The 13,155-nt window shown below is 47.1% G+C and overlaps 1 protein-coding gene across 1 annotated transcript; it reads right to left on the minus strand.

Annotated features, from left to right (window-relative positions):
- Nucleotides 1-9,725: 9,725 nt before the first annotated feature.
- SCGB3A1 (secretoglobin family 3A member 1) lies at nucleotides 9,726-11,431 on the minus strand. Its single transcript, XM_004043147.3, has 3 exons — nucleotides 11,058-11,431; nucleotides 10,227-10,471; nucleotides 9,726-9,875 (listed from the first exon to the last, which is right to left on the minus strand). Exons 1-3 carry the CDS (start codon nucleotides 11,173-11,175, stop codon nucleotides 9,852-9,854), a joined length of 387 nt encoding a protein of 128 aa, XP_004043195.1. The 5' UTR covers nucleotides 11,176-11,431; the 3' UTR covers nucleotides 9,726-9,851.
- Nucleotides 11,432-13,155: the final 1,724 nt, after the last annotated feature.

The following is a 13,155-nucleotide window of genomic DNA, read 5'->3' on the forward strand; positions in this document are numbered from 1 at the left end:
CAGGAGAATTGCATGAACCCGAGAGGCAGAGGTTGCAGTGAGCCGAGATCGCGCCACTGCACTCCAGCCCGGGCAACAGAGCGAGACTCTGTCTCAAAAAAAAAAAAAAAAAAAATCTTTTACACATATTATAAAGATAATTTTAACATAATGAGTCGTTATATGTTAGAAGAAACTTGTAGAAGATAGTTTTCTACTAGAATTTTAGGATAATTTGAGAAATGTTTTTGTAAGTAAATTTCCCCTGAATAATATTTTAAATAGATTGTTACATAAATGAGTCTAACCAGCTAGTCTATAGCTAGGGGTTGGGAGGACTGCTGGATTGCAAAGTAGTTTGAAAATGAGTTTCTACGGTTTTAGCACATTTAACATTTTTAATCAAATGAACAAGGAAATGTCAGTTTTCTCATTTTCTTTGAATCACAAATTTTAGATCACTCTAATCTCCTGAAAAGCTATTAAATGAGTTTGGTCTGTTACAAGAAATTTTGCCTGCTCTATCAAGTGCGACCTGAGGCAGGCTTCAAGAGCTTTAATTGCCGGATACATTCCAGCTTACCAGCAAAGGGAATCTAAGCTGCTGGGCTTACAGAGTTACCCACTAGTAAGTTGCCTAAGCTTACTTAAAATTGAGAGATTTACAATTGTCAGACTCTGTGCTTAGTTTGGAAATAAAGATTTATAGGCATAATCCTTGACTTCCAAGTTGTTCGTTGACCTTAAATCTAGTGCATTGGATGCTGAAGATGTAATAGGTGTGGAGGAAGAAACTTGGGCTACTGGGAAGGTTGCTGTAGCAGCACTGTGCAGGATGCATGAAAAGGGGAGATGAATACTTGGTGTCAGACTAGTTAGCTGGTTTCTGGTGTGGTCCAGTTGACAGCTAAGCTGAGGAGGGCTTGCAGAGCAGTAAGCCTAGAAAGGAAAGGGAATTTTGAAATGTTTAGGAAAGGGAAGTAATAAATCTCAATTCCTGCCTCGTGTGGATGAAAAGACAGATAAATGAGTTTTGTCCAGTCATTGCTTTCATTATGTAAACCCTGATTCAAAATCTTACGTCTGCCACCAAGGCCCCCATTTTTCCTTCACCCATCTGACAAAAGTATTTAGTTGAAGAATCTTGTTTCTCAAGCTGGATTTTACTTCATTCCCCATTATCATTTATTCAGATTTTAGTCTGCAGGAGAAATCCATTGTGCCCCTACTAAACAGCCAGTAGTTGCAGAAAATGATAAAAGGTAGCATTCGATGCTAAATTAATTCTTTTAGCCTGTTTCCCTTCGGCTTTTTCTATTACTGAAAATAGTTTAAATGTAAGAAGACTGCCTTTCTGAGGTTGCTGGTAAGACCAAGCATTGGGAGGTATTTAAGTAGAGCAGCATACAAGCAGCGAAGGGAGGGGTCCAAGAATTCTCAGCTCTGCAAAGCTCCCCTCATGCAAAGGACTCGCGCTGTGCGTTGTTCAGTGTGGTGGCCTCTAGCCATGTGTGGCTTTTGAGCATTTGAAATATGGCTGTTGTGACTGGTACGGAAAAATTTTTTTTTTTTTTGTTAAGCAAAACAATGATTTTTATAGGATCACATTTATCTTTTAATTGTTGCATTGTGTAAGAGAACCATTGCCTTGCTTGCTTGTATTACACATAAACACATTGCCAGATGATATCAAAGAATTGACTTCATTCTAACAGTATTTTACTACTAACCAAAGTAACATTATAGTGTTTATCTAAATGTTATACGCAGTTACTGTGCCTATGTAAATCCTAATTGGTAGTTAAAGTGAGATGTATGTTCTTATTTTTCTAGTTTAAAAAATATAGACAGGGCCAGGCGCGGTGGCTCACGCCTGTAATCCCAGCACTTTGGGAGGCCGAGGTGGGTGGATCACGAGATCGGGAGATCGAGACCATCCTGCCCAACATGGTGAAACCCCGTCTCTACTAAAAATACAAAAATTAGCCAAGAGTGGTGGTGGGCACCTGTAGTCCCAGCTACTTGAGAGGCTGAGGCAAGAGAATCAGGTGAACCTGAGAGGCAGAGGTTGCAGTGAGCCAATACCGTGCCAATGCACTCCAGACTGGCAACAGAGGGAAACTCCATCTCAAATACATATATATATACCTGTATACACATATATATACACATGTACACATATATATATACACATGTACACATATATATACACATGTATACATACAAATTATTAAATTTAAAATCAGTGGTGGCTCAAGCCTGTAGTCCCAGCACTTTGGGAGCCTGAGGCGGGTGGATCTCCTGAGGTCAGCAGTTTAAGACCAGCCTGGCCAACACGGTGAAACCCCATCTCTACTAAAAATACAGAAATCAGCCCAGAGTGCTGGCAGGCGCCTGTAATCCCAGCTACTCAGGAGGCTGAGGCAGGAGAATTGCTTGAATCCGCGAGGTGGAGGTTGCAGTGAGCCGGGACCGTGCCACTGCACTCCAGCCTGGGCGACAAGAGCGAGACTCAAAAAAAAAAAAAAAAGTTTAAAAATCATGTATTTGCTAATGATTATTTGCTGAATTGTGAAGGAGTTTTAATGATTCATTGTCCTATTGATTCCAATTTAAGATTCTTTTGCAACAAAAGGAATGCTAATGTGTGTGCAATAATCTAAAGCAAAAAATGTCAGTCTGTGGTGCACATTTTCTCACCAATATCACACTGAATATGAACTAAAGTTGAAGCTCCAAGGAAAGGAAAAGCTTATTTGTGATGTTCACAGACAGGTATAAGAATTTATGTTGAAATCAAAACTTTATAATGCAAATCCAGAATATGGCTTTGACACATTTTCTAACATTTAAATTTTTAATTGTAATTTAACATTTTATAAATTGCAAAAACTACAAGTAAAATTTGAAGAACACTGTTGATACATAGATAAATTTAGAGTAGCTGCCAAGCGTGGTGGCTCACATCTGTAATCCCAGCACTCGGGGAGGGCAAGGCAGAAGGACTGCTCGAGGTTGGGAGTTTGAGACCAGCCTGAGCAATACAGGGAGACCCTGTCTCAGAAAAATAAAATTTAGAGTTTTTTAAATTATGCATTACCCCTTTGAATTTGAAGTTCATATTCTAGAGTCAATGCAAGTATTCATGAGTACTTAGAGAGAAACAAATACATTTGCTACAAAGTTCAATAGATTCCTATAAAACAGAAATAGCAGGTTTGTTGATATGGGTCCAGAAATGTTTTTAAATGATTTTGGGGATTTGATTCAATTATAAAACAAGTATAATTGGTGCAACTTTGGTATGTGAATCCATTTTAAAGATTCAACTATATGATATTTATAGGAGATGCACTTTAGATGTAAACGTTACAAATAGGCTGAGAGTACAAGGATGGAAGAAGATGTAATGCAAACAGGAACTATAAAAATTGGAGCTATCCTAATGTCAGACAAAATAGACTAGGAAACAAAAAATGTTCCTAGAGATGAAGGATATATCTTCTAATGATAACAGCAAACAACAAAGCCCCTAACTACAGGAAGCAAAAGGTGACAGATTGGAAGGGAGAAATCGACAATTCAGCAATAATAAATGGAAATTTCAGTACCTTTCTCTCAATAGAACAACTAGGCAGAAACCGATGTTAATAGGAAACACCAACTGAACCTGATAGAGAAGTAAAACAATACCAGAATATACATTTCTCCCAGGTGTACATGGAATATTCTCTAGGACAGATCATATGGGATGCTATAAAACAAGCCATAATAAGCTCAAAAGGATTGAAAACATACCAAATATATTATCCAATCAATGAAGTGAAACCAGGGAAGTTTGAAAATATTTTGAAATAAATGAAAAGACAATATACCAAAACATGGGAAGCAGTGAAAGCAATACTTAAATTTATAAACACATTTTAAAAGAAGATTTTGGGGCCAGGCGCGGTGGTTCACGCCTGTAATCCCAGCACTTTGGGAGGCTGAGGCAGGCAGATCACGAGGTCAGGAGATCGAGACCATCCTGGCTAACATGGTGAAACCTCGTCTCTACTAAAAATACGAAAAAAAATCAGCTGGGCGTGGTGGCGGGCGCCTGTATTCCCAGCTACTTGGGAGGCTGAGGCAGGAGTCCCAGCTACCCAGGAGGCCGAACTTGCAATGAGCTGAGATCACACCACTGCACTCCAGCCTGGGCGACAGAGCAACACTCCATCTCAAAAATAAAAAAAAAGATCTTAAATCTTTTCAACTTAAGACACTGGAAAACAGTAAACCAAACCCAAAGCAAGCAGAAAGAAGGAAGTAATTAGCACTAGAGCAGAAAATCATGAAATAGAGAATAGAAAAACAGGAGAGGGCCAGGCGTGGTAGCTCACGCCTATAATCCCAGCACTTTAGGAGGATGACGCGGGCAGATCACGAGGTCAGGAGCTGGGGACCAGCCTGGGCAACATGGTGAAACCCCGTCTCTACTAAAAATAGAAAAATTAACTGGTCGTGGTGGTGCACGCCTGTAGTCCCAACTACTCAGGAAGCTGAGGCAGGAGAATTGCTTGAACCCGGGAGGCAGAGGTTGCAGTGAGCCGAGATCGCACCACTGCACTCCATCCTGGCGAGAGAGGGACACTTTGTCTCCAAAAAACAAACAAAACAAAACAGTAGAGAATCAAAGACTGATTCTTTGGAAAGATCAGCAAAATTGATGAGCCTTTAAAGAGACTGAACATAAAAAGCTACTTGAATTACTAAAATCAGGAATGAAGGGGAGACATTACTACCAACCTTTATAGAATAAAAAGGATTATTATGGAATGCTATGGACAATTGTATGCCCATGAATTAGATAATGTAGATGACATGGGCATACATGGATAGATTCCTAGAAAGACACTACCAAAACTGACTCAAGAAGAAATAGAAAATCTGAACAGATGTACAACAATAAAGGGATTGAATTAGTAATGAAAAAAACTACAAAATGAAAAGCATAGGCCCTGATGGCTTCACTGGTGAATCCTATCAAGTATTTAAGCTGATACCAATTCCTCACAAACTTCAAAAAGTAGAAGAGGGAACACTTTTTAACTCATTCTGTGAGGTCAGTATTACCCTGATAAAACCAGACAAAGATATCTCAAAGAAAACTACATACCAATCACTTTTAAATATAGATCCAAAAGTCCTCAAAAACATACTAGCAAAATAGGATTCAGCAATATATAAAAAAGGATTTTGCACCATGACCAAGTGGGATTTATCCAATTAATGTAATGTATCAGTAGAACAAAGGACAAAAGCGTAGGATCATTTGACAAAACTTACTCTCCAAAAACAAACAAAAACGAGAACTTCTTCAATCTGGTAAGAGGCATTTACAAAGAACCTACAGGTAATATGATACGTAATGATGACAGACTAAGGCTTTCCCCCAAGAAGGCATGGAATTCATGTTCTTGGATTGAAGGATAATATTAAGATGGCAATACTCCCTAAATTGATCTACAGGTTCAATGCAGTCTCTATCAGAATCCCAGCTGACTTTTTGTTTGTTGCAGAAATTGACAATCTAATCTTTAAAGTCATATGGAAATCCAAGGGGCCTCCAAAATAGCCAAACAGTCTTGAAGAGGGTCAAAGTTGGAGGACTAAAGCATCCTGATTTTAAAACTAGTTACGAAGCTACAGTAATCAAGACAGTGTGGTTCTAGCATAAGGGTAGCACATTGGTCAATAGAATGGAACTTAAAGCCCAAGAAATAAACCCTTACATTTCTGGTCAATTGATTTGTGACAAACATGCCAAGATATCTCAATTGGGGAAAGTGTAGCATCTTCAATGAATAGTGCTGGGACAGCTGAATTCAGGCATATTTTGGAGATATTGTGGGCTTTGTTTCTGGCCACTGCAGTAAGCAAGTCGTTAACTTTTTGGTTTCTCAGTGCATGTAAAAGTTGTTTACATGATAGTATAGTCTATTCATTATGCAATAGCATTATGTCTTAAGGAACATGCCTTAATTTTAAAATACTTTATCGCCTAAAAATCTGAGCCTTCAGTGAGTCATAATCGTTTTACTGGTAGAGGATCTTGTCTCAGTGTTGATGGCTGCTGACTGATCAGGGTGGTGGTTGCAGAAAGTTGGGGTGGCTGTGGCAATTTCTTAAAATAAGACAATAAAGTTTGCAGCATTGACTCTTCCTTTCACAAAAGATTTCTCTGTATGTTGCATGCAATGCTGTTTGATAGAATTTTACCCACAGTAGAACTTCTTTCAAAATTGGAGTTAATCCCCTCAAAACCGACTGCTGCTTTATCAACTAAGTTTATGTACTCTTCTAAAACTACATCCTATGTGGTCACTTCAGTGAGGTTCACAGCCTCTTCACCAGGAGGAGATTCCATCTCAGTAAACCACTTTCTTTGCTCATCCATAAGAAGTAACTCCTCACCTGTTCAAGTTTTATCATGGGGTTGCAGTAATTCAGTCACATCTTCAGTCAGGCTTCGCTTCTAATTCAAGTGCTCTTGTTATTTCTCCCACATCTGCAGTTGCTACCTGAAGCCTTGAACCTCTTGGTTATCCATTAGGCTGGAATCAACTTCTTCCAAACTCCTGTTAATGCTGGGGTGTTTTTTTTTGGGGGGGGGGGAGATGGGACAGAGGCTTGCTTTGTCACCCAGAGGAGTCTCACTCTGTCACCCAGGCTAGAGTGCAGTGGCGCAATTACAGCTCGCTGCAGCCTCGACTTTCTGGGCTCAAGTGACCCTCTCACCTAAGCCTCCCAAGTAGCTGGGACTACAGATGTGCGCCACCACACCCAGCGAATTTTTAAAATTTTCTGTAAAGACAAAGACTTACCTTGTTGTCCAGGGTGATCTTGAACTCCTGGACTCAAGGGATCCTCCTGCCTTGACCTCCCAAAGTGCTGGGATTAGCCACTGTGCCAGCCATGAATTAAAAAAAAAAAAAAAAAAAAAGCTGGGTGCACTGGCTCACACCTATAGTAGCAGCTACTTGGGAGGCTGAGGTGGGAGGATCGCCTGAGCCCAGGAGTTCAAGGCTGCAGTGAGCTGTGATCGCATCACTACACTCCAGGCTGGGTGACAGAGTGAGACTCCATGTCTAAAAATATCAGGCATTTACAATTACGCTTCCAAGTGTGATCTTGAGCCTTAAGGTCTTACTCTTACGTCATCAGCATCTTCTTTTAACTTGGCCGGAAATCTGACTTCAATGACACTAACCTAATTATGCATCTGAGTTATCACAGAAGATGCACAGAACGGCCTCAGTATAGAAATACCACCAGTAAGAGAAGTTTAAAATTATTTTCACAGTTCCTCTTGTCCTTGGGGTGGACCAACCCCAGGGTGGAGAATTCAATTACTACATTTTTATATTAGTTAGAATAGTTCCTTGGTGGTTAGGCCCCCGCTTAGAAACCCAGTTAAGTTTCTTTCCTTTCCTAACTTCAATTTTTAGAGGCTGCTTTAAAGAATTTGTGTTTGGTCTTTTGTGACAATATAAAACATTTTTAAAATAGTAACCATTTTAAAACATTTCATCCTTGGGCTGGGCGCCATGGCTCATGCCTGTAGTCCCAGCACTTTGGGCATGGCATTCTTGCCTTTGAGGGGTCGACTTCAGTTGTCTTATACGTCCCTGCTGAAGCATGTGTACCTTTTCCCTGCGATATACAAACCCTGGGTCTGGGAGTTGACGGTGTGGGGATGCACCGCCTCAAGGCCATCCAAGAAATAGCTTCTGTTTTTAAGTCCCCAGTAAATGTTTCTTTGTGAGATACTGGACTTGTCAGACTCTTTTTGACCCGTTAGCTCCCTTGGTCTTTGGGGGCAGGTCTGCATATACCTGCTCACTGAAGAGCAGTATGTTTGGGACCAGCACCTCCAGGATTATGATGGTCTCTCTTCCAGGAATCTACAGGAGGAAGGAAGCCAGACGTTGCAGCTGGTCTTGGAACTTCAACTGGTGTTCACAGTTTCCCTTTTTTACTAAGCACTTTGCTTTCCCCCTGTTGTTTTCCTGGAAAGATTCCAGGGGTGGAGGGTAGCAGGGCCATCTCAGGATGGGGTCCTTCGTCTAGTACCACATAGTACCACAGCCCACCCACCGTCAGTTCCACCAAGCTCCCGTAGCCTACCATGCTCCCATAATGATTTACCTGGATGTTTTAATCCAGTTAGTTAAGGAATTGTTAGCAGACAACCTGCAGAAAGCCTGGATATGTAATACTGGGGGAGGTGGGCCTGGGGTCCTGCTGAGGTCGGTGTCCCCGTGACCTTGTGATTCTCACTCTTGGTTCTTGTTGTCCAGACCAAAGCCTTCCCCACCCCATGAAGATTCACAGCCCTTCATGACCTTGGGGGCAACGTGTTGCTGAGATTTCATGGAATCTGGATCCAGGAGGCTTCTTCCCTGTTGTGGTTTGACTGTGAACTCATCAAAATGGCTAAAATTTTTATTTTATTTTACTATTCATGTATTTTGAGACGGGGTATCTCTCTGCTGACCAGGCTGGAGTGCAGTGGTACAGTCACGGCTCACTGCAGCCTGACCTGTCTGGCTCAAGTGAACCTCAGCCTCCCGAGAAGCTGGGATTACAGGCACACGCCACCATGCCCAGATAACTTCGGTACTTTTTTTTTTTTAGACGGAGTCTCGCTCTGTCACCAGCCTGGAGTGCAGTGACACGATCTTGGCTCACTGCAACCTCTGCCTCCCCAGTTCAAGTGATTCTCCTGCCTCTGCCTCCCGACTAGCTGGGACTACTGGCGCGTGCCACCATGCCCAGCTAATTTTTGTATTTTTAGCAGAGATGGGGTTTCACCATGTTGGCCAGGATGGTCTCGATCTCTTGACATCGTGACCCGCCTTCCTCAGCCTCCCAAAGTGCTGAGATTATAGCCATGAGCCACCGTGCCGGCCAATTTTTGTATTTTTTGTAGAGATGGAGTTTCCTCACGTTGCCCAGGCCAGTTTCAAACTCCTGGACTCAAGTGATCCACCTGCCTTGGCTTCTCAAAGTGCTAGGGTTACAGGCGTGCACCACCGTGCCCAATCAAAAATTTTTTAAAATCTCGTGTGGATATTCATGATGAGGGGAAGACCTGCTCAAGCCACCTGAGGCAGAGTTATTCATCCCAGCAAGGAAGTTAACTAGGAGGCTTCCCCTGAAATGGACACCGATGTCTGGGTTCCCTGGGCACCTTCCCACCAACACTAGATCAGTTGACAAAAGGTGGTCTCTCTGCTAGAGTAGAAGGAATCAAAGTCACTAGGTTATTTGAACAAAACCAGCAGAAACTGCAGGGAAAACATGCCCATCAACGGATTTCCTGAAGCCCTCATTCCTCCCCCATTCCGAGGAAGAAATCTACAAGTATAGAGGGAAAAAATAAAAACTTTCAAATTTTAGCAACAAATGGCTTTGGTGCGTTTGCATTCTCGCCGGTCTTCAAGGAGTAGATAATTTTTATGCTTCATAAACAGTTATAGAGCACAACAGGAAGAAAGACCTGCCAGTTTTGTTTCCAAATCCAGTTTACCTCTGATACTGGCCCCATCTCTGTCACCTTGCACTGCTGGCTCTACGCCACCTGCAGACTCTCGCGCCCTCTCTCTCCCTCTCTCACACAGCACCCTCACAAAATCTGGGACTTGGCACTCTCGGTCCCCCACAGGAATCAGCATTTGGATGAGAAAATACCAGGCTCGAGCTGCTCTTAACCACGTTTATTGAGAGGGGCCGGGGGAAGGGGATGGACGGTCCTCCCCGCGGCGGGGTTTTCAGCCCTCGCGGGTGGGCAGCGTCTTGTCCTCAGGTGTAGATGCTCCAGTCTCGGCTCAGCCAAACATTGTCAGGGCCCCCTGGAAAGCAGAAGCCGAGCTTGAGTGCCCCCAACCCTGCCACCAAGAACTCAGGCGAGGGCGCGGCAGCGGCAGCGGCCGGCTCTGTGGGGAGTGGGAGCGGGGCGGTTCCGCTGGCGTCTCCAGGGGACGCGCACCCGCGCGGGGCCACCTCCGCCTTCCCCGCCCCTGCAGCTCGGATGCGCCCCACCCAGTTCCCACCGGGAGACCCAGGCTTCTCCCAGGGACGGGGCTTGGAGGGGCAGGACGGGAAACAGCTCTGACGTAGGGCCGGGACACCTCTGGCGCAATTTTGAGGCTGGCCGGGAAGGGATGCCCGCGCAGGAAGGGCACCCGGGGTGCCCACTTTACCAGCAGGGCCTTCAGGGCCTTCACGGCCCCCACGGCCTCGGGACCCAGCTCAGCCACACACTTCTGGGAGCCCTCTATGAGGTGGTTCACGGGGATGCCCAGGCTGCTCAGCAGGAGCTTCAGCGGGTTGAGGGTGCCGAGGGGGTTGGCCAGGGTCCCGGCCCCGGCCCCGGCCTCCGCCGCCGACTCCAGCGCAGCGACAGGCTGGGCCACATGCTTGGCCGAGCCCACTAAGAAAGCAGCAGCTGCAAGCGAACAGGGAGGGGTCACCGCCTGCGCGCAAGGGTCCCCAGAAGGCAGGTCCAGGACGCGCCCCCGCGGGAGGCGCCCAGGAACCGTCGCGCCCTGCCCAGCTCCCCGACCGCCCCCTCCCTCCTGCGCCGAGGCCTGCCAGGTGCGAGCCCCCGGGACACAGGCGGGTCTGGGGAGGCGGCCCCGCCAGGAGACGCTGCAGGGTCACCGGAGTGGCCTGAGGGTGGCGGAAGGACCGGTGAACTCTGTGCAGGGTCCAGGACAGGCCCCCAAAGGAGGGGACACTCGCGCTGCGCCTTGCAGGATGAGGAGACGGTCTCCAGACGGGGGACAGACGGCTGTCCCCAGGCCAGGGGCGGCCTCTATCCTGGCACGAGGCTGGAGACAGCCCTGAGAGGAGGGAGGCCGCGGGCTGCAGGCGCGGGGCCCCGGGACGGGCAGCGGGGTGGCGGAGCCCTCTGGGCGCTGGGCGAGGCTGGAAGGGCCTGGGATCCACGATCGGCGCAGGCAGCGGCGGGGGCGCAGCGGGCGCCGAGGCCTCAGGCCCCACCGTGCGGGCCAGGAGCCCAGGGCGCTCACCGGAGCTGCAGGACAGGGCCACGCAGAGCCCCAGGAGGGCGGCGGCGAGCTTCATGGCGCAGGGGCTCGGGGCGCGCGGGGAACCTGCGGCTGCCCGGGCAAGGCCACGAGGCTTCATATACCCGGTCCTCGCCCCTCCAGGGCCGGCCTCGCCCACGCTCCTGAGAAAGCCCTGCCCGCTCCGCTCATGGCCGTGCCCTGGCCAACTCCCTGCTGCGGCCGGCGGGCCCTGGGAAGCCCGTGCCCCCTTCCCTGCCCGGGCCTCGAGGACTTCCTCTTGGCAGGGGCTGGGGCCCAGAGCTGCGCCCTCTGAGAGCAGGCAGGCCTGGCCTTTGTCTCCGCGAGGCCCACCCCGGCCCGCACCTTCGCTTTGCGGTCTGACCCCACGGGCCTCCCTGCAGGGCTGGGCCCGGGTGAGGGGGAGGTTCCCTCGCGCCAGGGCAGGGGCGGGGGCGGCGCAGTTCCTGGCTCCGTGATCCCTGCCTCTGATCCCAGACCGTGGCAAGGTCAGGCAATGGGGGTCCTCGTGGGCGCCTTCTGCGCCTGGGGAAGCCGAGGTGGAGGCGCCAGGGACGATCAGGCCTCACTCCGGGCCACCTCCCCGGCCGGGCCACAGGCAGCCATAGTGCAAACAGAGAGAATTGGGGCGTTTTTCTGTCTTCGAAACTAGCCTCGACGCCAGTGGATGGGCCTGGTTTGTTCCTGAGTTTCTCTAAATGTCCTCACTCGTCTGTCACCTGCAGAAGTATGACAGATGGAGAGCAAAGCACATTTTGAAAACTTTTGCAAATGATACATAAATTAATTTGCTTTTAGTCCTTCTTTTTTCCTCTATTTTTTGACCCCAGGCATCGGGCACTGAGTGACTCACGTTTTGGTGCATGGCTGCTCTCAGCTAGGTTGGTGCAAAGTCTCTCTTTTCTTTTGTAAAGTGTAGCTGGCACACGTGGGAAACAGGCTCCCGGGTGGGAGGACCTGACTCTTCAGGCAGTGTCCTGGAATTCCTTCCCCATGGCTGATAGCATGTCTTAGCCCTCAGCCACCCCGAGCTACTGCGGCCTCCTCCGCACCTGCAGACGGTTGTGTCTTGCTAACTGTGGTGGCCAGGCGCACGCATTCACATTGTTTCTGTTCACTTACACTTTTCCTTGACTATTTTGTTTGGGGGATTTTTGCATTACAAATCTGGAGTTTGGTTGTGTTTTGTTGGTCATCATGGAAGTAATTTTAATGGGAAATACGTTTTCTTTTTTAAAAACAGTTTGAAGTTAATTACTCTTTTGGTGGTGGTAAAGACACTGTCTTTCCACGTTGCCCAGGCTGGTCTCGAATTCCTGAGCTCAAGCAGTCCTCCCGCCTCAGACTCCCAAGTAGCTGGGACTAGAGGCGTGAGCCACCACACTCAGCGGATTTTGATTTTGTTTTTTGTTTGTTTGTTTTTTGAGACAGTCTCACTCTGTCGCCCAGGCTGGAGTGTAGTGAGGTGATCTTGGTTCACTGCAGCCTCGACCTCCCAGGCTCAAGCAATTCTCCCACCTCAGCCTCCCAAGCAGCTGGGGTTACAGGTGTGCACCACTATGTCCAGCTAATTTTGTTTATTTTTTGTAGAGACAAAGTCTCACTGTGTTGCCCAGACTGGTCTTGAACTCTTAGCCTCAAGTGATACTTTTGCCTCAGCCTCCCAAAGTGCTGGGATTACAGGTGTGAGCCACCACGCCTGGCTTGATTTATTTTTATTTTTTGTAGAGATGGGGTCTCGCTACATTGACCAAGCTGGTCTCAAAATCCTGGCCTGAAGCAATCCTCCCGCCTCAGACTCCCAAGGTGCTGCGATGACAGGTGTGAGCCACCCCGCACAGCCCAGCTTCACCATCTTAAGGGCACACTCCATTAGCATTAAGTATATTCTAATGTTGTGCAAACATCACCACAATCCATTTCCAGAACTCTTTTCCTCTTATAAAACGGAAATTCTGAGCCTATTAAACAACTCCCCACTCCCCTCCCCCAGCCCCTGGCACCACCATTCCGCTTTCTGTCTCTGAATTTGGCCACTCCCGGCACCTCATACGAGTGGAACCGGGCAGTGTTTGTCTTT

The sequence above is a fragment of the Gorilla gorilla genome, chromosome 4 (assembly GCF_029281585.2).
Source record: "Gorilla gorilla gorilla isolate KB3781 chromosome 4, NHGRI_mGorGor1-v2.1_pri, whole genome shotgun sequence".
Taxonomy (NCBI): domain Eukaryota; kingdom Metazoa; phylum Chordata; class Mammalia; order Primates; family Hominidae; genus Gorilla; species Gorilla gorilla.